We start from the raw sequence: 22,169 nt of genomic DNA, 5'->3' as shown, positions 1-22,169 counted from the left end.
AGGGGCGCAGATATCTTGGAGGCTTGTGGGTCTGGAGGAGATTGCAGAGATGGGAAAGGGCGAGGCCATTGAAGGATTTAAACACAAGGATGAGAATTTTAGAATCAAGACATTGCTTGACCAGGAGCCAATGTGGGTCAGCGAGCATAGGGGTGATAGGGGAACGGTACCTGGTGTGAGTTAAGACATGGGCAGCAAAGATTTGTATGACCTCAAGTTTATGGAGAATAGAACACTCAACAGCTCTCTGGAATAGAGAATTCCGAAGATTCACAACTCTTTGAGTGAAGAAGTTTCTTCTCATATCAGTCCTAAGTGGCTGACCATTTATTCTGAGACTGGTTCTAGACTCTTCAGTCAGGGGAAACAGCCTCTCAGCATCTACCCTGCTAAGGTATCAAAGAATTTGATAAATTTCAATAAGATCACCTCTCATTCTTCTAAACTACTGAGAATTGTCATCGAATCATAGGGCCTTTCCTCATAGGACAACCTTCTTGTTCCAGGAATCAGTCTAATCAATCTTTGTGGCAGCCCCTTCTAATGCAAGAAAATCCTTCCTTAGATCAGAAAACCAAAACTGTGCACAGTGCTCCAGGTGTCATCCACCAAAGTCTCAATGTTCTACATAAGTTGCATGGGTGCCATACAACAATCAGGAATATGTGCCATGTAGGGACCAAATGGACCACGCAGTGCAACAAGGCTAGCTGTGCACAGCAAACAGAAGTTAGAGGTAACATTGCAAGGCCTATATACCGTATATACCAGTACAAATGTTGAACTTTGGCAACCAATTATTTAAACAAAAAATTAAGGGGTAACTTTTGCATGAGTAATATTTTCAAGGAGTTTACGTGTGTGCTTGACTTGGGCCCACTTAGCATCCTGTTCATGGATTGGTTATCCCGATGAGTCCACTGATTGGTCAGATGCCTCTGGCCTGTTGCTATAACACGGGTGTGTGGACCTTGGCGAGTCTGGTCTGCTGCAGTCAGCCAAGTTGCGCTATTTAATTCTGAGCCTGAGTGCAGCAGGGTGGATTCGGCAGATTGTTTGGTTGCGGTTGTGCCTCCTCGGGGAGCGCTGTGATTTTGGCTGTACGCGATAATGATGTTTGCAGAGCATCAGTTCAAGCAGCTCCCAATGGACAACAGATCAATACCAGTACTTTCCTGGACAGTGTCTTCTACCTGCTGCCTTTTTTCAGTGAGTATGTGAAAGGCTCCCAGGGGCGTGGGGAGGAGAGGAGAGCAGGGCAACCAATGGGCCTTGATCCCTGAAAAATTAAGGTCAACTTTTACATGAGGTATATGAAAAATTATGAACTTTTAAGCCACAAATCATGGGTCGATTTTTATGAGATCAGCTTTTTCTTATGTATGGTAATTTCAGCAAGACTTCCTAACTCTTGTACTCCAATCCTTTGCAATAAAAACTAACATACTGCTTTGCCTTCCTAATTTGCTTGCTGTACCTACATGTTAACCTTCTCTGATTCATGAACAAGGATACCCAAAACACTCTGATTACCAACATTTACTAGCATTTAAAAAGTAGTCTGCTTTTCCATTCTTCCCACCAAAGTGGACAATTTCACATTTACCACATTATACTGCATCTGTCACCTTCTTGCCCAATCACTTAACCTGTCAATATCCCTTTGCAGCCTCTTTACATCTTCCTCACAATTTATTTTTCAACTATCCATGTATTGTCAGCAAACTTGGACATATTACACTTGGCGTCCTCATGTAAGTCATTGAAATAGATTGCAGATTGCTGAGGCCTATGCACCGATCCTTGTGGCAACCAGAAAATACTTGTTTGTTCTTATTGTTTTCTGTCTGTGGACCAATCCTCAATCCATGCTGCCTAATCCCATGAGCCTTAATCTCATGTCACAGTCTTTTGTGTGACACCTTATTAAAATGCTTTCTGAAAATCCTAATACACTACATCCACTGGTTCTGCCTTATACATCCTGCCAGTTACAGCCTCAAAAATGTCTTATAGGTTTGTCAACCACAATCTCTCTTTCATAAAACTGTGTTGACTCTGCTTAATGATATGATTTTCTAGGTGACTTGTTACCATTTTCCTCTAGATTTCAGCATTTTCCCTGCTACTGATGTCCGGCTAACTGACTTGTAGTTTCCTGTTTTCTCTCTTCCCCCTCTTTCTTGAACAGAGTTATGTTAGCTACCTTCCAATCCATAGGGCTGTTTTAGAATCCAGTGAATTATTGAAGATCAAAACTAATGCATCCTATATATTTGTTTATTCCTACTGTTTTATGTCTGTTAATCAATCCTCAATCCATGCAGATATATTATCCCAAATCCCATGAGCCCTAATCTTATGTAACAGCTTCTTGTGTGGCACCTTATCAAATGCTTTATGAAAATCCCAATATACTACATCCACTGGTCCCTCCTTATCCACTCTACCAGTTATAAGACAATATAATGCAGCCAAGCGCTAGGATGATGGCCATTAAGCCCATGGGATTTATCAGCTTTAGTGCCATTAATTTCTCCAGTCTTTTTCTTGACTAGTATTAATTAATTCCTCACTCCATTAGACTCTTGGTTCCCCATTATATCTGGTAATTTTTGTGTCTTCTACTGTGAAGATAGACGCAAAGGGCGGAATTGTCCCAGATTTACACTAAGTGCGGTAGCGGACAGGAAAAACAATGTTTTACCTGCCAGCCACAATGGCAGCTTTTCATGCCAGACCACCCCAAACCCGCTGCATTATTTATGAATTCCCAGGATACATGTTGTTTCGATGGCAGGCAGGCTCCGATTTGCCTGCCATGCTGCTTTATCACGCCAGGCATCACATTTAAAGTACAGCTGTGCTCAGTGCTTCCAGCCTGGGACCGCAGCAAGGAAGACATGGCCCCGAAAAGCAAGAAGACTGCAGCCTTCAAGCATCTTTTGGACATCGTGGAGGCCCAGTGTGATGTCCTCTACCCCCACTTTGGCTACAGGAGGGGCAGCAACATTACCACTCTGGCGTGGTGGGCGATGGCAGTGGTGGTCAGTGTCAATGCTGCAAAGAAGAGGTTGGCCATCCTATGCAGAGGATGAATGATCTCATCCATGCAGCCAGGGTATGGCAACCATCTCATCACTCTAAATTCACACACTCAAGCTGATCACACATTCACTGGCATCTCACTCACTGCCAGCTCAAGAGACATCACCACCCATTCTCACACACACACCCTCACATGTCCATCTAGCCTCATCTCCTCTGGAGACTGCCTCCTCAGCCCTCACCATCTTGAGGTCACTTGGATAAATCAACATGTGTCCCCACACACACCCTGGGATACCCTTTTCCCCAGTACAGCCCTCATCCTGCAGCCTCTTCCCTTGCCTGAGGCCACTTCTTTCCCTTCGCTAAGCAAGCCCTAGCCCTGTAGCTGTTGAAAAGCCACCCACATATGGTTGATCTGGCAGGTAGAGACCTGCCCATGAGCCCCCCTACAAGTGATGTGGTGCTGCCTGTGAAGCCTGGCGCTGATGACTGCGAGTGCTGATCAAAGCAAGGTGGGCAAACAAACCTCGAAGTCTTGAGCGAAGTGCAGCCCTCCAGGTGCACACCTTATATATGCTGTTGTGAAACACGTCGACTTGTTTTTCTGCTGACTTGGGCGGACAATCCAGTGGGGGGAATGAGTCTGGTGGGCTGGCCTTATGTCGATGTATTACAATGAGGTTCCCGACGTCCAATGGTGAGAAACATGGCCTGCCATTGAGGGGCTGAGCGAATGATTGCAAACTGGTTTCACTACATCGTGAAACCAATTTTTTCCGCCTCGCCATATTGTCCACTCACACCACCAAATATTCCCAATGCTAGTGGGCACGGAAAATCCAGGCCAAAATATTTAACATCTCTGCCATTTCCAATTTCCCCATTTTAATTTCTCCTGTCTCTGCCGCTAAGGGATCTATGTTTACTTTTGCTCACCTCTTACTTTTAAAATAATTGTACAAACAGGCGGAATTTAAATTCAATTAATTAAAGCATTCAGTTAATTAATAAAAGCTATGGAATTGAGTCTCATGCAACTATCATCAATTGTCATAAAACCCATCTGGTTCACTAATGCCCTTTAGTGAAGGAAATCTGCCATTCTTACTTGGTCTGGCCTACATGTGACCCCAGACCCCAGCAATGTAGTTGGTTCTGCACTTCTCTCAAGAGCAATCAGGGATGGGCAACAAATGCCGGCTGTGCCCGTTGGTGTTGGGAATATTTGGTGGTGTGAGCGGACAATATGGCAAGACGGCCACACGATGTTGTGAAACCAGTTTGCGATTGTCCTCATCCCATGAAAGAATAAAAAGCTCTCACGATACATTTCTTGCCAGTTTACTCTCACATCTTATTTTCCCTCTCCTTACAATTTCTTGGTCATCCTTTGCTGACTTCTAAAACCTTGCCAATCGGAAGACTTGCTACTCTTTTTTTTTGGCCACGTTATAAACCTCATCCTTTAATCTAATACAAAGTTTAATTTCTCTTGTTAGCCACGGTTGGACCAGTTTTTTCTGTGGAGTTTTTATCCCTTCAAGGAATGTATATTCATTGAGAGTTATGAATTATTTCATTAAATGTTCGCCGTTACTTATCTATGATGTGAAGAAAGCCCAGTAATATACAGACAAAGAGAATATTGTAGGGGAAGGGGAATGAGTGATTAATCTTTACGTTGTGTAAAGCAAAGATGAGTATTGCTAGGGTCACACACAGCTGGAGGTATCAGTTGAATAAGAGGAAGCTTATAGAATAAACTGTTACAAAGGAGTCTACAGTATAAGTATGACGGTGGTGAGGGGGCCATACCTGCTTCATAATGTAAAGAACAATCCAGTAACACAGGGAATACAGCAAAGCTCAACAGTGTGGGAGAAGCAAACAAAAGTTGGTAACAGGTGTAGACAATTGTTCCATGAAGCTGCGTATTTACTTTTTTGAACGCTCTTGTTTCATAAAATACAACAACACTTCCATTTATCCACAGATCCTTATAATTATGGACTCAATCTGGGAGACAGAATCCTTGGATCTTTGTTTGTTGCCGTATGGGTGCATTGCAACAGGGAACAAAATCGGTAAAAAAAAATCTCTTTACTCTGGTCTTGTAGACTGTATCTGTGTTTCGAACTGGGTGTGGAGAACTGGATGGTTCAGACACAAACCCGACATCTCTGAGACCAGGGTTCAAATGTAACCCAGACCAATGGGCTCAAAGTCAACACTGGCTGCTGGCTATCAGTGTCCTTTGTGATTTGGCCAGTCTTGGTCCAGACCTGAGGGAAGCATGAATTTAGAGCACACAATGGAAATGAACTGCCAATGACTGATGATGGTTGATGTGAGAAATGGGGCTGGAAATGGAAACTGTTCTATTTAATACACACTGTACTAGCATCCCTTAGCATGATGAGCAAATAAAACCTAGAAAGGTGTGTAGGTGACCACAGTGAGTTAGATATCTGTCTTTCACCCTGTGTTCAAATCAAGCCCAATCACTTATGGGATGGTTGTAGGGTCTGTATACTAATGGGTTAACTCAGTAATGATCTTTCACAGTGAGTGCCAGGTGTACCAATGATGTGATAACCTGCTTTATAGACTTCTGATTAAAAATAGTCATGTAATTCTGTCCAAGGTCTCAAACCCAAAAGTTTTGTTTCACTTCTACAGGAATGATTCAAATTGTAAAAGATTCCACGACCATAGCCAAGATCCAGCAAAGCACAGTCGGCAACACTGGAGCATTCAAGGATGAAGTGTTGAATCACTGGCTGAAAGACAAGTGTCTGATTGAGGACAAGGTAAATGGACTGTCTGCTCTGTACTAGAGAAGGTCATTGGTACTGGACAGACTTATAGGTACAGGGATAATACAGGAGGTACAGGACTGGTTCACAGGTACTGGACTAGTTCACAAGTCCTGAACTGGTTTGCAAGTACTGGAACAACTTACAGGTATTGGAACTGTTCCCAGGTATAGGATCAGTTCCCAGGAACCAGACAGGTTCCCAGGTACTGGACCAGTTCAGGGATCTTAGACTAGCAAAGAGGTGCTGAATTGGCTCAAAAATGTTAGGCCAGTTCACAGGGACCAACTCACCTTCCTTGACTTCCTTGTTTCCATTTCTGGTGATAGACTGTCTATCGATATTCATTACAAGCCCACCAGCTCCCACAACTACCTCGAATATACCTCCACACACCCTGCTTCCTGTGAAGACTCCATCCCAATCTCCCACTTTTTCCGTCTCCGTCACACCTGTTCCAATGATACTACCTTCCACAATGGCACTTCTGACATGTCTTCCTTTTTCCTGAGCCCCCCGCCCCCCCCCCACCCCACCACTGTGGTTGACACGGCCCTCAGCTGTGTCTGACCCATTCCCCGCACTTCTGCCCTCACTCCTTCCCCTCCCTCCCAGAACCATGATAGGGTTCCCCTTGTCCTCACTTTCCACACCACCAGCCTCCATATTCAAAGGATCATCCTCTGCCGTTTCTGCCAACTCCAGCATGATGCCACCACCAAACACATCTTCCCCTCACACCCCTGTCAGCATTCCATAGGAACCATTCTCTCCATGACATCCTGGTCCACTCCTCTGTCACCCTCATCCCCTTCCCAAGGCACTTTCCCATGCAATTACAGGAGGTGTAACACCTGCCCCTTTACCTCCTCCCTCCTCACCGTCCAAGGCCCCAAACACTCCTTCCAGGTGAAGCAGTAATTCATTTGCACATCTTTCAGTTTAGTCTACTGCATTCGCTGCTTCCAATGAGCTCTCCTCTACACTGGGGAGACTAAATGCAGGCTGGGTGACCACTTTGCGGAACACTAAGGTAAAAGCAAATACTGTGGATGCTAGAAATCTAGAACAAAAACCAAAGTACCTGGAAAAACTCAGCAGGTCTGACAGCATCTGTGGAGAGGGATACAGTTGATGTTTCAAGTCCGTATGACCTTTCATCAGAACTAAGACATATAGAAATGAGATGAAATATAAGCTGGTAGAAGGGGTTGGGACAGCTCGATAGGGGGCCAGTGGTAGGTGGAGGCCAAGAAGAGACTCCCAAAGATGTCATAGACAAAAGGACAAAGGGGTGTTGACGGCGGCGATATTATCTAAAGGATGTGCTAATGGGAACATTAATGGAAGCAAGCTAGAGGCAGATGGACCTATGCGGAACACCTTCACTTAGTCCGCAAGCATGCCCCCAACCTTCCTGTCGCTTGTCATTTCAATTCACCATCTTGCTCTCACGCTCAAACTTCTGTCCTTGGCCTGCAACAATGTTCCAATGAAGCCCAATGCAAACTGGAGGAACAGCACCTCATCTTCTAATTAGGCACTTTACAGCCTTCGGACTTAACATTGAGTTCAACAACTTCAGACCATGAACTCTGTCCTTCATTTTGATTTATTTTCCACCTCCCCCTTCCTTTCCCCCCACCCACTGCTCATTACCGCACCCCCCCCCCCACAACTCCACCCACACCACCCAAGGGTCAGTCTGCAACTTGTTCTCATGTTTTGCTTTCAGGAAGTGCTGACTCTTGTTCTGCTGACACATGCTGCTATCTGACCTTTAAGGCAGGTGTTAATAGAGGCATGGTCTAAAACACTATCATTACCACTCCCTATGTCTTGTGTCCATGACATCCTTGTCATTTAATCTCTCCTGAGTCCAACCTATCCCTAACCTCCTATTTTGCTCCATCTGCTCCAACTCAACTCTTCAACAGTATAAAACCCATCACATTTCTACCTCTGTTCAACTCAGAGCTCAAAACGTTAACTCTGTTTCTCGCTCCACAGATGCTGCCAGGCCTGCTGAGTTTTTCCAGTATTTTCTGTTTTTATTTCACCTATTTTGAACCAGTTCTTGAGCACCAAACAGGCATTGTATCAGTTCACTGATACTGGACTGGTTCCTATGTACTGGACTAGCATCAGGTATTCGACCAATACCATGGACTGCAACTTGATGATGTAAATGACATCCCATGAAGTAAAATAAAATCAAAATACTGCGGATGCTGGAGGCCTGAAGTAAAAACAGTAAGTGCTGGAAAAACTCAGCAGGTCTGGCAGCACCTTTGCAGAGAGAAACAGAATTAATGTTTCAAATCCCAGGTTTGGGGTTCAAAAGAAGAGTCATATTGGACTCAAAACATTACCTCTGTTTCTCGCTCTACAAATGCTGCCAGACCTGCTGAGTTCTTCCAGCACTTTGTTTTTATCCCATGAAGTAAAATTCTCATAAAAATTACCATCAGATGGAATAAACTGGTAGTGTGCCTACTAGGATGTACTCTGCCTAATCGGTACAGGTACAAACATGTGTTCAGCCTGACAGGTGTTGATACAACGTATACTGTGCCAGACATGTACTCATATGGCAGCTGCATTCTCTGACAGCACAACATACAACTGTTGAAGCAAACAATATCAGCATATTCTCACCACTATTTTTTGACTGGATTGTGTCAGTTCCTTGCTTGGTGTGACTGTGCTGGATGCCCTCTCATATTGTTGTGTTTAATATTTGAAATGCCTCTTCAACAATGCAAACTGAAAGAATTCTCAATTGACATTGCAGTTCCAGTCTGCTGTGGAGAGGTTTGTTTACTCATGTGCTGGGTATTGTGTTGCTACCTACATCCTGGGCATAGGAGACAGGCACAATGACAACATTATGATCACAGAGTCAGGTAAGTGCGAAGTGTCTATGGTAGGTGATTGAAATATATGCTCCTCTGATGGCTTAATGGTACTAAGACACACAAACCTGGAAAGTCTCTATTCCATTCTCTATCTGTACTGAATTATCAGGGCAACGTTGCAAGAAAGGGGGTTTGTAGGAACATAAAATCATTCAGCAATGAAGGAAACAACTCGGCACATCATGTCTGTGTCAGCTCTTTGAAAGGGCTATCTAATTAATCTCAGTCATCCTACTCTTTCCCCATACACCTGCAAGTATTTTCCTTTTTGATGTATTTATCCAATTTCCTTTTGAAAGTTACTATTGAATCTGCTTTCATCACCTTTTTGGGCAGGACGTTCCAAATCATAATAATATTTTAAAAAGTCTCCTCATCTCCCTCCTGGTTTTTTTTTTAACAATTATCTTAAATCAAAAGACAACATAATTTTGAATAGCTCTATTAAAACTCCTCTTAATCTTCTCTAAAAGAGAACCATTGCTAGACATTGCAATCAGTTTCAGCATCTCTTGGGCTAGTGAAAGAGAAAGTAGAAAATCAAACTAGGGTTCTTACTCTTAATTCCTATTCTGTGAAAGTTTCTGTATGTGGATGTCTGGTGAGAACAGGATAATGTACCACATAGTGGTGTAACCTGTCCATTCACTGTCTATGCTCCTGTTGGCAGCACATTGCTGCAAATGGCCTTTTTAACAAATAGAAATGATCTTAAAAGCTATAAATTGACTTTTTCCGATAGCATTAATAATAATAATGATGGAAATGCTCTTTTGAGTGCAATATAGCCGGGTTGCTGCTGCTCACCAAGCCATGACCCCAGAGTGGGTTACTGCCCTAAGAAAAGGAAGAGCTGAGTGGAAGGTGAGAAGTGCCAGTGACATGACAGCACTATTGCATGAGATAATCAGTGAGTGTGAAAGATGTGATATAGATTGTTGTATAGCCAGCAACATTAGATATGTGTGCAAGCAGCGATGCAGGGTAGGTGTGTAAACCACAACACAGGATTGGTGTGTAAGCAGAACAGGGATAGCCGTTAGGAGCAAGGGAACAAAATTCTTAGCACACTTATACTCATTGAAACATATAAAATTCTTAGAGGGTTTGACAAGGTAGGTGCTGGGAGGATATTTCCGCTGGCTGTAGAGTCTGGAATTAGGGCTCACAGTCTCAGAAGAAGGGGTCAGCTATTTAGGATAGAAACTGCTTCACTCAAAAGGTTGTGAATCTTTGGCATTCTTTACACCAGAGGGCTATGGGTGCTCAGCTATTTTCTATATTCAAGAAAGAGATTCATAGATTTTTGAATATTATGCAAATTAAGAAATATGGGGATCTTGTGTGATAGTGCCATTGAGGTAGGAGATGATCCATGATCTTATTAAATGGCAAATCCTGCTTAAAGGGCCAAGTGGCCCACTCACGGTGCCATTTCTTACGTTCTTTACAACAGGCAGAATGGCCTTTAAATGTGTGCATGTCATGCACTGTAATCTCATATTTTCCTTTATTTTTATTTTCCATTCAATTATCAATTGATGACCAAAAAGACTGACAGCCAGGCCCATGTCAGTGCTGCTGCTGAACCAGTCACTGGGGAGACACACAGAGGTGTCGCAAGGGGGATCAGTCTGGCATCCCTATCCCTCCACTCCTCTGCCATAACTGGCTCATCTCCACTCACCACCTCGCCCACACAATGGGCCAGGACACGCAGGGGAGCTTGTTGTAGGGCGAATCAGCGCCTCAAATCATTTGCTCACTCATATATCTATGCACAAATTAAGTGAAGCATGTCAATGGTAGTGGTGCCACGCCATGAATGAGACACTCTGGTACAACTGAACTACAGAAACAGGATTGTCCTGTTAATTACACAACTTAATAATTAAGTGAAACAACTATTTTTTAAAAGCTTTAATTGAAATTGCTTTTCCGAACATTGATATTTATGTTCCCGTGATGATTACATTTTATCTTCTCTACGGTTGGTCTTTCCGTGATTTTCTGGTGTCCAATGTTGGTAATTGTGCGGAGTTTGGGTGCAGTGCATAACTAGCACAGCACGTTGTTGACATGACAAAATCTAGAGCATAAGAACTTAAAAAAAACAGAATAGCAAAAGTACAGAAAGCCAAACAATCCTGTAGATCAACTCCAACTACCCACCACAATCTTTTCTTGTTCCAGAAATACATTTGAGTGTCCCTTGGCCTCCTTTAGCAATCACCACTTTAGTGTCCTTCCAAAATCTTATTAATCTTTGGGGTGAATAAGTTTCGCAGAATCACAGAATTATTACGGTGCAGAAGGAGGCTATTTGGCTCATGGTATCCTCACCGGCTCTCTGAGCATTTTAACTTAGTGCCAGTCTCCTGCCTTTTCCCTGTAACCCTGCACATTGTTTCTATTTGCAATAGCCTCTTGGGGCTCACCTCCCCGGATAAGCGATAAAACGATAAGATAAATTTGTCCTGACCTCACATGTAACTTCTTATGATAATTAGGTGTAAGCTAAACATTTTATGGTGCAGGTTTTGTTTAATCATACAGCACTGAAGGAGGCCATTTGGTCTATTGTAGATATGCTGGCTCTTTGAAGGAGCTATCTAAGTAGTCCCATACCCCTGCTCTTTCCCCTTAGCTCTACAAATTTTATCTTTTAAAGTATTTATCCAATTCCTTTTTGAAAATTACTATTGAATCTACCACCCTATCAATGCATTCCAGAACACACAAGCTGCATAAAAAGATTCTCCTCACCTCCTCCTGGTTCTTTTGATAATTATCTTAAATCAGTGTCATTTGGTTACAGATCCTCCTGCCAGGTTAGTTTGTTCTGAGACTCATTAACAGTCATGGGTGGATTGTGAAAAGAACACTTATGTTGGTGCTAATAAAAATAAATTGTCAAGTTTCTGCTTTATTCCATTCAGGAAATCTTTTCCATATCGATTTTGGTCATATCCTTGGAAACTATAAAAGCTTCCTGGGGATCAATAAGGAGAGAGTCCCCTTTGTTCTGACTCCTGACTTTCTCTTTGTGATGGGCACATCTGGCAAGAAGACAAGCCAACACTTCCAGAAGTTTCAGGTGCGTGAATCCAATGTTGTCATTACCTGACAGATTTCACAGTGACTGCCAGGTACACCTGCCTGTATCCCAACTTACACCATGTCCTGTTCACCCAACACCCATGTGCTTGCTGGTGTACATTAACACCAGGTCCAGTAACACCTCAACTTTAAAATACCCATTCTTGTGTTCAAGTCCCATTATGGCCTCTCCCTTCCCCATCTCTGTAACTTGCTCCAATCCTTCAACCTAATGAGAACTCTGTGTTTCTCCAACTCTGGCCTCATCCCTGATTTAATCACTCCACCATTAGCAGCCGTGCCTTCAGCCTTCAAGGCCCTAGGCTCTGGAATTCCTCTCTAAATCTCTCCCCTTCTCTTCCCTCATTTAAGACGCTCCTTAAAACCTACCAGTTTCACTAAGTTTTTGTTCGCCTATCTTTTATAAGTCTCAGCATCAAATTTTATCTGAAAGTGCACCTATGAAGCGTCTCTGGATGTTTACTACACTGAAGGTGCTAAAAAAATGCATGTTGTTGTTGCTGCACATTGCATTCCCAAGTGTGGAGGGTGGGGCTTTGTAGAATTTATTGGACAGGAAGGTACAGATATATTATTGGTACATTTAGTAAATACAAAGCTTATCCAAGATATGTAACCATCCCATCTAACAACACAGCAGAAGCATCTATGAATGAGTTTTAAATTCAACGTTCTGTCAAGTGACGGATGTGTGAAGTTTACTAACACACAAAGTAGTTTGAAAAGACTGGCAAAAACCCAGCTTCCAGTCTCTATTGCTGGGCAAACTGCTGCTCACAGTACAGGACATCAATCCAGTTTGGTTTTCTTTTGCTATGCTGCTTTGTCACTATTCAATAGATGAACACAGGTTGGGAGCTCAATATGTGTGGGATTGAAGAGATGAACCCAAATTGATTACCTGTCAGCTTCTATATCTTTGTACAAAATAAATGGGGGACAAAATGTCAGCCCCACTAAACACTACATGTTAAATCCTGCTGATTTTTATTTAAATCCAAGAACTGACTGTCTGGATTCGGGTCTATGCCTACTATATGTGCATGGCAATTAAGACACAGGCTTGCTACATTGTGCTGTGTCTGACTGAGTGAAGTTTCTGTTTAATATAGCTTTGATGAAAGAGAAAACAGATGCCATATATAATTTCTTCCCACAGGATATCTGTGTCAAGGCCTACCTTGCACTCCGCCACCACACCAACCTGCTGATTATACTCTTCTCCATGATGGTAATGACAGGGATGCCACAACTAACCAGCAAAGAAGATATTGAATATATTCGTGAGACACTTACTGTTGGCAAGAATGAAGAAGAAGCCAAGAAGCACTTTCTGGACCAGATCGAGATCTGCCGGGACAAGGGCTGGACCGTCCAGTTCAACTGGTTCCTCCACCTTGTGCTTGGGATAAAACAGGGGGTTGAGAAACACTCTGCATAGCTGCTCAAATTGGCAAAATACAGGGGAAGGATACGTGCAACGTATGTCCTCAAACTGGGAATGGTGCGCAGCTCTCTCCAGAATCTAGCCTAATCCCAGTGCAGTTTGCTTGCTCAGGTTAGGCCAGAACTTAGCTTTTCAATGTTGAGCATCAACCAAGCTTGAAATGCATTACTGTATGCAAAAAACAAACAGCAACAACACTGAAGCACAATATAGTTCAAAGATATGAAAGGTTGAATCGATCTCTGCTTTCAACAACAGGCAAAAGTAAGCTTACCCTTCAGCCAAAGGGATTGTTCAATTGCTGGAGCCTGTGGTGATTTTGACATAAACAGGCTGGACTTTTGCCGAGTTTAGAAAATAGAATGACAATGTCAAAGACTGCAAGCTGCTTGTTGTTGGCTTAGGTGCTCAGAGTAAAGCCAACTGTTCTCCATTGATTTCCACAAAGAAACAGAAATCTCAATGACTCAGACATGGCTCAAAATTCAATTGACTTCCGACTCCCATCAGTAGATGAACATTTAAAATGCTTGCTGCTCCCTTTCCTCCTCTTTCTCACCAAATTTACTATCACTATGGAAACCCCATTGCATTGAATGGTGCCTATAGTGACAATTGCCCAATTTCTACTTTAAGCAGCTTTTACATTGGGTGTAAAAGTTCTGCCGAAGGGTCATGAGGACTCTTTTCTTCTCCGCCGATGCTGCCAGACCTGCTGAGTTTTTCCAGGTAATTCTGTTTTTGTTTTACATTGGGTGTGCTGGGCACAACTCTGTTGCAGCCACTGGCCACCCGTTGTTATTGCGTCTTTGTGGCCTTGGTGAATAACTTGCCAGTTTAACTTTGGAGGTTCTGTCGACTGCATCAGCACTAAACCCAATATAATGGCAGACTTGCAGGTTTCGTGGGGCCTCCATTCACCTCTCAAAAACTGAGGCTATTTGGCCCATTGGTGCATGATCCCCTTGTACTCTAACTCACACTGCTCACTGTCCAGCTATCTTTTTAATACTCTAATGCCTGACTCTGGTACCTTGCCTGAGAGATCATTCTGTACTGTTGTCATCCAATCCATTCTTTGGAACTTCCTTGGGACTTCTGCTTCACTGCCTTAATTCTGATGGAGGTTTGCGCATAAACAAAGTTTCCAAAGTTACATCAGAAGATGAGAAACCCCTGAGAAAAGTCCAGCAGATTATTTCTAGCAATCATTTGTAAAATTGTTCAGAAGGATGTGAACAATATTTTGAAGGTGATAAAGAGAGGAAAGGTGCTGTGTGTATATGATTTGATAGAGGTGTTTAAAATTATGAAGAGATAAGACCCAGCAGTGTTGCCAACCCTCCAGGATTGTCCTGGCGTCTTTAGGAATTGAACATTAATCTCCAGGACTCTGCTGGGAGCAACTCAGCAGAAAGATCATAGGGGCATTAATAGTTTTTTTTCATTTTCTCCACCCAGCCACAGTCAGCTGCTGCATGCTTCAATTTAAAATTTTAAGTACAGTGGAAAATTCCATCAATAATTTAGGGCCTTGTTTGTCTAGGATCGGGTAGCATGATAACTGGTTTTCTCCTATCACGAAGTCTCATTCTGGAGTAAAATTCAGTTATGTCTAGTGAGACTCTTTAAGAAATTAAATACAAACACTGATCTCACTTGAATAATTATGCTAATGTACGTGTGAGCTGCAACATGTTTGAATCTAAAATAAAAGTAGCTTTATTGAATAAAGCTGCCAAACAATATATTGGATTGCTTTGCACCAATAAAAGACATAATGTAAACAATGAAATCTATTACATTGAACAGTTATGCGCAATCTGCTGGTGCGTTTTCTCACTTCCTTGTAAAGCTGTGTGGAAAATATTGCAGGTTGAATTTTATTAATGCCCGCTCACATATCAGGTGCTCATCCTCTGGGAAAGCATTACAGGAAATCCAAGGCAGTACCTGATTTTCTGCTGATTCTGTCTGCTCGCCACTTCTGATGTACATTCCTGGTTTGTGGATGAGATGCTAAACCAAGGCCCCATCTGCCCCCTTCGGGTGAATGTAAAAGATCTCAAGGTACTAGTTCAAAGAAGAATTCTCCCTGATGTTCTGGCCAATATCAATCAATATCACTAAAACTAAAAATACGGACTCGAAACGTCAACTGTATCCCTCTCCGCAGATGCTGTCAGACCTGCTGAGTTTTTCCAGGTATTTTTGTTTTTGTTTTTGTTTCACTAAAAATCATATCTGATTATTTATTTCATCGTTGTTTGTGGGACATTGGCAGCCACGTTTCTGACATTACAACTACACTTCAAAAAGCATTTCATTGACTGTAAAGCCCTTTGGGACATCCCATAAATCTTTTATTATTTTGTAAGGATCTGTGGCAAGTAGACAGATTCAGGAAATGTGTATTCGTTGTCTGTCTGATCACTTTAATGAGATTTGCTGAGCATCCATGTGGAGCAATTGTCTTTTATTCTGATGTGTGATCTCCTCAGGATCATCTTGTCTTGCCAACACCTTTCGTGATACATATCAATGATTTAGACTTAAATGTAGGGATTAAGAAGTTTACAGATGATACAAAAATTGACCATGTGGTTGATGGTGAGGAAGGAAGCTATAGACTAGAGAGAGGTATCAATGGACTGGTCAAGTCAGCAGAAAAGCTGCAAATAGAATCCAATTCAGAGAAGTGTGAAATAATGAATTTAAGGAGAGCAAACAAGGCAAGGGAATATGCAATGAACGGTAGGATACTGAGAAGTGTAAAGGAACAGAAGGACCTTGGAATGCATGTCCACAGATCTCTGGAGGCAGATACAGGGTTGGTGTAAAGATAAACCCAGTAACTACAGAGCAGTCAGTTTAACTTCGGTGATGGGAAAGATTTTAGAAATGATAATCCGGGACAAAATTAACAGTCAGTTGGACAAGTGTGGATAAATTAAGGAAAGCCAGGACAGATTTGTGAAATACAAACCATGTTTGGTTAACTTGATTGAATTTTTTTGATGAGGTAACAGAGAGGCTTGATAAGGGTAATGCGGTTGATGTGAGGTTACGTGGACTTCCAACAGGCCAAATTATCCGGCTTGTCAGCAAAGTTAAAGTCCATGGAATAAAAAGGAACAGTGGCAACACAGATATGAAGTTGGTTGCGTGATGCGAAACACAGTAGTGATGAATGGTTTTTTGGACTTGAGGATGTATATTGTGGGGTTTCCCAAGGTCAGGGTTAGTACCACTGTTTTTATTGATCCATATTAATGGCCTAGACTTGGGTGTGCAGGACACAATTTCTAAATTCGCAGATGACACGAAACTTGAAAGTACTGTGAACTGTGAGGAGAACAGACTTCAAGAGGACATAGACAGGCTGGTGGAATGGATGGACACATGGCAGGTGAAATTTAACGCAGGGAAGTGATACATGTGGTAGTAAGGCAACATGGAGAGACAAAATAAAGGGTGCAATTCTAAAGGGGGGGTGAATTTACAGAGAGACTTGGGGATATATGTGCACAAATTGTTGAAGGTGGCAGGACGGGTTGAGAAAGCAGTTAATAAGGCAGATGGGATCCTGCATTTTATAAATAAAGGCACAGGTTGAGGGTGATACAAAAATAAAGTAGCAAGGAAATTGTGGTGAATCTTTATAAAACACTGGTTTGGGGATCGGGGGGAAAGTGGATTTAAGGTCACAATCAGATCAGCCATGATCTTATTGAACGATGCAGCAAGTTCAAGGGGCCGAATGGCCTACTCCTGCTCTTACCTCTTATGTTCTTACGTAAGCCGCTTCATTTGGTTACCGCTTTCAATTTGTGGAAGTGGGTTGGTGGGTTGTGGGCTGTGGGGGGGGGGCAGGGGAGGGCATCGTAATGCAGTGCACTGGAGCTTAATTTCCTGTTTTACAGACCCTGGGGGTTAGAAAAGATTTGAGAGAATGATCACAGGGATGAAGGACTTCAGTTGTGTGGGTAGGTTAGAGAAGCTGGGGCCGTTCTACTTGAAGAGAAGGCTGAGAGGAGACTTGAAAGAGCTGTTGAAAGAACAGAAGGGGTCTGGATAGAATAAATAGGTAGAAACTGTTCCATTTGCATAAAAATTAAGAACCAGAGGACACCAATTTAAGCTGAATAGCAAAAGAATGAAAGGCGACATGGGGGAAAACATTTTTACATAGCAAGTAGTTAGGATCTGGAATGCTTTGTCTTAAACTTGGAAGTGCTTCAGACAGTGAAGATGATAGCAATGCTAGGATGTAATAGCAGAGCATTTAGAAATGCATAATCTAATCAAGCAGAGTCAGGATGGCTTTATGAAGGGGAAATCATGCCTGACAAATTATTAGAACTCTTTGAGGAAGTAACAAGCAGGATAGATAAAGGAGAACCAGTAGATGTAATATATTTGGATTTCCAAAAGGCATTCAACAAGGTACCGCACATAAGACTACTTAGTAAGATAAGAGCCCATGTGTTGGGGGTAGTATATTAGCATGGATAGAAGGCTGGCTAACTAATAGAAGGCAGAAAGTTGAGATACGGGGGGGGCATTTTCAGGATGGCAACCTGTAACTAATGGAGTGCCACAATCATTTACAATATACATTAATGACTTGGATGAGGGAAATGAATGTACTATCGCCCAGTTTGCGGATGACACAAAAATAGGTGGGAAGGCAAGGTGAGGATGACACAAGGAGTCTTCAGAGGGATATAGACAGGTTAAGTGAGTGGGCGAAAACATGGCAGATGGAATATAATGTGGGAAAGTGTGAGGTTATACACTTTGGCAGGAAGAATAGAGGAGCTGAATATTATTTAAATGGAGAAAGACTGAAGAAAGCTGCAGCACAGAGGGTTTTGGGGGTACTTCTAGCATACAAGTTCAGCAGGTGATAGGTAAGGCAAATGGAATGTTGAACTTTATTTCAAAGGGAATGGAGTATAAAAATAAGGAAGTCATGCTAAAACTATACAAGGCACTAGTTAGACCACATCTAGAATACTGAACAGTTTTGGTCCCCTTATCTAAGGGAAGACAGACTGGCATTGGAGGCAGTCCAGAGGAGGTTCACTAGGTCGATCCCAGGGATGGAGGGATTTTCTTATGAGGAGAGGTTGAGTTGGTTGGGCCTGTACTCATTGGAGTTTAGAAGAATGAGAGGCAACCTTATTGAAACATATAAGATTCTTAGGGGGCTTGACAGGGTAGATGCTGAGAGGTTGTTTCCCCTACTGGGAGAGTCCAGGACCAGAGGGCATAATCTCAGAGTAAGGGAGTGCCCACTTAAAACAGAGATGAGGAGAAATTCTTCTCTCAGAGGGTAGTCAATCTGTGGAATTCTTTACGACAGAGGGCTGTAGAGGCTGGGTTGTTAAGTATATTCAAGGCTGACAGATTTTTAATCAGTAAGGGAATCAAGGGTTATGAGGAAAAGGCAGGAAAGTGGAATTGAGGATTATCAGATCTCATTGAATGGCGGAGCAGACTCGATGGGCCAAATGGCCTACTACTGCTCCTATGTCTTGTGGTCTTATGGTAAATCAACTGCAACAGAACATAGGTAGACTAGCAGAATTGGCAAACAAGTGGCAGATGGAATTTAATACAAAGAGGTGTGAGGTGATGAATTTTGATACAAAGGGCAATGTAGGCTTAATGGTACAATTCTAAAGTGTGTTCGGGGACAGAGACAACCTGGGGATTCATGTGCATTGATTTTTGAAGGTAACAAGGCATATTGAGAGAATAGTTAGCAAAACATAGGGTATCTTAGACTTCATAGAAAGAGATATTGAGTATAACAGCAGGGCTTGATAGAGTAGGCTGAGAGGATGTTCCTTCTCATGGGGCAATTTGGAACTAGGAGCACAACTTAAAGATAAGGGGTCTCCCATTTAAGACAGAGATTAGGAGGAATTTCTTCTCTCAGAGGGTCGTTATTTTTGGAATTATTTTCCACAGAGACCAGTGGACGCTGAACCATTGAATATTTTCAAGGCTGAGTTAAACAGGGTGTAAAAGGGTTATGGGGGACAGATAAGATAGTGATCTTAAGGCCACAATTAGATCAGCCATGATCTTATTGAATAGTGGAGCAGGCTTGTTGGACTGAATGGCCGACTCCTGCTCCTATTTCTTATGATCTTAAGTTATGCTGAACTTGTATAAAACACTGGTTAGTCCATAACTAGAATGTTGTGACCAATTTTGGTCACCACACTTTAGGAAGGACGTGAGGGTACTTGAGAGGGTGCAGAGGAGATTTACCAGAATGGTTTTAGGGATGAGACTAGGGATGTAACTTTAGTTACAAGGTTAGGTTGGAGAAGCTGGGGTTGTTCTCCTTGGAGCAAAGGAGATTCAGGGGAGAATTGACAGAGGTATACAAGATTATGACAGGTTTAGATAAGGTAGAGAAAGAAAAGCTGTTTCATTGGTTGATAGTACAAGGACTGGGGGACACAGGTTTAAGGTTTTGAGCAAGAGGTGGGCGGAGGGGAGAATGTGGGGATGAACTTTTTTTACACAGTGAGTGGTAATGACTTGGAACTTGCTGCTCACGAGAGCAGTGCAAATTAAGGCAATCAATGATCTCAAAAGCAAATTGGATAGGATCTTGAGTGAAATAAATTTGGAGGGCTACGGGGATCGAACAGGGGAATGGGAATAACTGGATTGCTTTGCCAAGACCCAGCATAAACTTGATGGGCTGAATGGTTTCCTTCTGTGGTGTAATAATGACTCTTTGCAAATTGAGGTTTGGGGAAAGAGGGGAATGGGGAAAAGAGAATGAACACTTGGTCATGAGATCGGGGCTCAGGTTAGGATATAAAGTTAGGCTCAGGATACAAGGATTAGGAGTTAAATGGGGAGGAGCTAAGTGTGCGGACCAGCAATTCCCTAAAGAGATGGGAGCAGCTGCAGCAACATGGCAAGTGGGGGTGACACTGAAAGGACGAGAGGGCACAGATTCAAAACAATTGGCAAAAGGAGTAAGTGTGATATAAGGAAAAAGATTTTTACCCAGAGGGTTGTTGAAGTCTGGCACAAACTTCCTGAAAGGGTGGTGGAGGCAAGCTCGATCGAGGTATTCAAAAGGGAATTCGATTGCTACCTGAAAAGAAAGAATGTGCAATGTTATGGGGATAAGGCAGGGGATGGCACTAGGTTTTAGAGAGCGAGTGTAGACTCGATGGGCTGAATGGCCTCCTTCTGCACTGTGAAAGTGTGGTGGAGGCAAGTTCAATAGTGGCTTAATTTCAAAAAGGAATTAAATAATTAAATTAAGGGAAGCGATTTGCAGGGGAATGGGACAAACTGCGTTGTTCTTGCAGACAGCCAGCACAGGCATGAGGGACCGAATGGTCTTCTGTGCTGCAACCATTCTAAGATTCTAAAAGGACTACAACTCCCATAATGCCATGCGCCAGATAATCCCTCGCAAGCTCATCGCCTTGCAGCAGTGCCTACTGGGAAGTGTCGATAAAACGATATTTTTAATCAAAATTCTTCACTGCCCTTCGCTGAATTACACTATTTTTGTGTTTCGCATGAAAGTTTACCGGCGACACTCTGGTAGGTTCTTCTAGCCTTGATAATGTATCCATGGTAACAAGCCGTCCAGGTCAACAGCTGGATTTTCAATCCTGCTTCAAACTGAGGTGTTTCCAGCACCAGTGGAGACAATTCTAACGGTAACCGAGGAGGGGACAGACACGTAGAAGATTCATTAGCTTTATGTTATTAACGGTTAGCGCATGCATAATTTTCGGGCTGCGGTTGAGGGGCGGGGTTGTGTTTTGGGGGCGCGGCCGGGATTAAGGGGGCGGGGCGCGGGGGCGGGGTCGGTTTGTGAGGCAGGATCACCGAGCAGTGGATGCCCCGGATGTATTCCTGTTGCCAAGGGCAGTTAGTGACGGAGTGACGCCAGCACGGCACCAGGAGAGGTGAGGAGGCGGCTTTCACTCCGGGTCAGGGTGGGAGATGGTCTTTGCAATTTAATGATGCACAAGTGTTGCCTGCCTGGTAACATTGTACTGCCAGAGATAGAATAACTTCACAATCTCTGGATCCTCCATGTGCTTTACAGCCAATGTCTGTTGTTGTCAACTGTGGCACAGCAAGATCTCACACACGCTAACCTGATTTTTAGAGGTGTTAGTTGAGGAATAAGTATTGGCCGGGACATAAGGGAGAGCTCCCCTTCTCCTCTTCGAAATAGAGGCCATGGGATCTTGTGTGTCCATCTGGGAAAGCCTATGGGGCCTTGGTTTAATGTTTCATCCAAAACTTTCGAAAGGGAAGAGGATTTATACTTGAAAGGGAAAAAGCATTGGCCAAACTGTGGGAAAATTGTGGAGTGAGTGGAAATAATTGTAACGTTCTGTCAAAGAGCTGCCTTAGGCACAATGGACCCAGGGTGACCAACCATCCCTTATTTTACTGGATAGACCTGTATTTGAGGCCAAAAACAAAAATAGCTGGACAAGCTCAGCAGGTCTGACAGCATCTGCGGAGAGGAACACAGTTAACGTTTCGAGTCCGTATGACCCTTCATCAGAACTAAGAAATGAGGTGAAATATAAGCTGGTTTAAGGAGGGGGGGGGGGGGGGGTGGGACAGGTAGAGCTGGATAGAGGGCCAGTGATAGGTGGAGGCAAAGAAGAGATTGCCAAAGATGTCATAGACAAAAGGACAAAAGGGTGTTGACGGTGGTGATATTAGCTAAAGGAATGTGCTAATGATGACATTAAGGGTAGAAAGCAGGACGAGCAAGTGACAGATAGCCCTGGAGGGGTG

The 22,169-nt window shown here is 43.0% G+C and overlaps 2 protein-coding genes across 5 annotated transcripts in view; both read left to right on the top strand.

Annotated features, from left to right (window-relative positions):
* The window catches only part of pik3cg (phosphatidylinositol-4,5-bisphosphate 3-kinase, catalytic subunit gamma), a 35,848-nt gene extending 20,674 nt beyond the window's left edge, over positions 1-15,174 (top strand). The window contains exons 7-11 of the mRNA XM_078570807.1: positions 5,045-5,135; positions 5,731-5,861; positions 8,662-8,773; positions 11,725-11,882; positions 13,065-15,174. Coding sequence (XP_078426933.1) covers positions 5,045-5,135; positions 5,731-5,861; positions 8,662-8,773; positions 11,725-11,882; positions 13,065-13,346 — 774 coding nt within the window. The 3' untranslated portion in view covers positions 13,347-15,174. The remainder of the gene's footprint in view (positions 1-5,044; positions 5,136-5,730; positions 5,862-8,661; positions 8,774-11,724; positions 11,883-13,064) is intronic.
* Positions 15,175-20,859: 5,685 nt separating this feature from the next.
* The window catches only part of fbf1 (Fas binding factor 1), a 127,445-nt gene continuing 126,135 nt past the window's right edge, over positions 20,860-22,169 (top strand). The window contains exon 1 of one of the 4 annotated variants that reach the window (XM_078570802.1): positions 20,860-21,119. The gene's annotated coding sequence lies outside the window, so the exon portion shown is untranslated. Of the gene's footprint in view, positions 21,120-21,244; positions 21,347-22,169 lie in introns of those variants that run through there. The other 3 variants (XM_078570800.1, XM_078570799.1, XM_078570801.1) reach the window with 3 other exon arrangements.

This window comes from Cetorhinus maximus, chromosome 24 (assembly GCF_964194155.1).
Source record: "Cetorhinus maximus chromosome 24, sCetMax3.hap1.1, whole genome shotgun sequence".
NCBI lineage: Eukaryota > Metazoa > Chordata > Chondrichthyes > Lamniformes > Cetorhinidae > Cetorhinus > Cetorhinus maximus.
The sequence above is the reverse complement of the archived record's forward strand: the minus strand, read 5'-3'. Positions and strand labels throughout refer to the sequence as shown.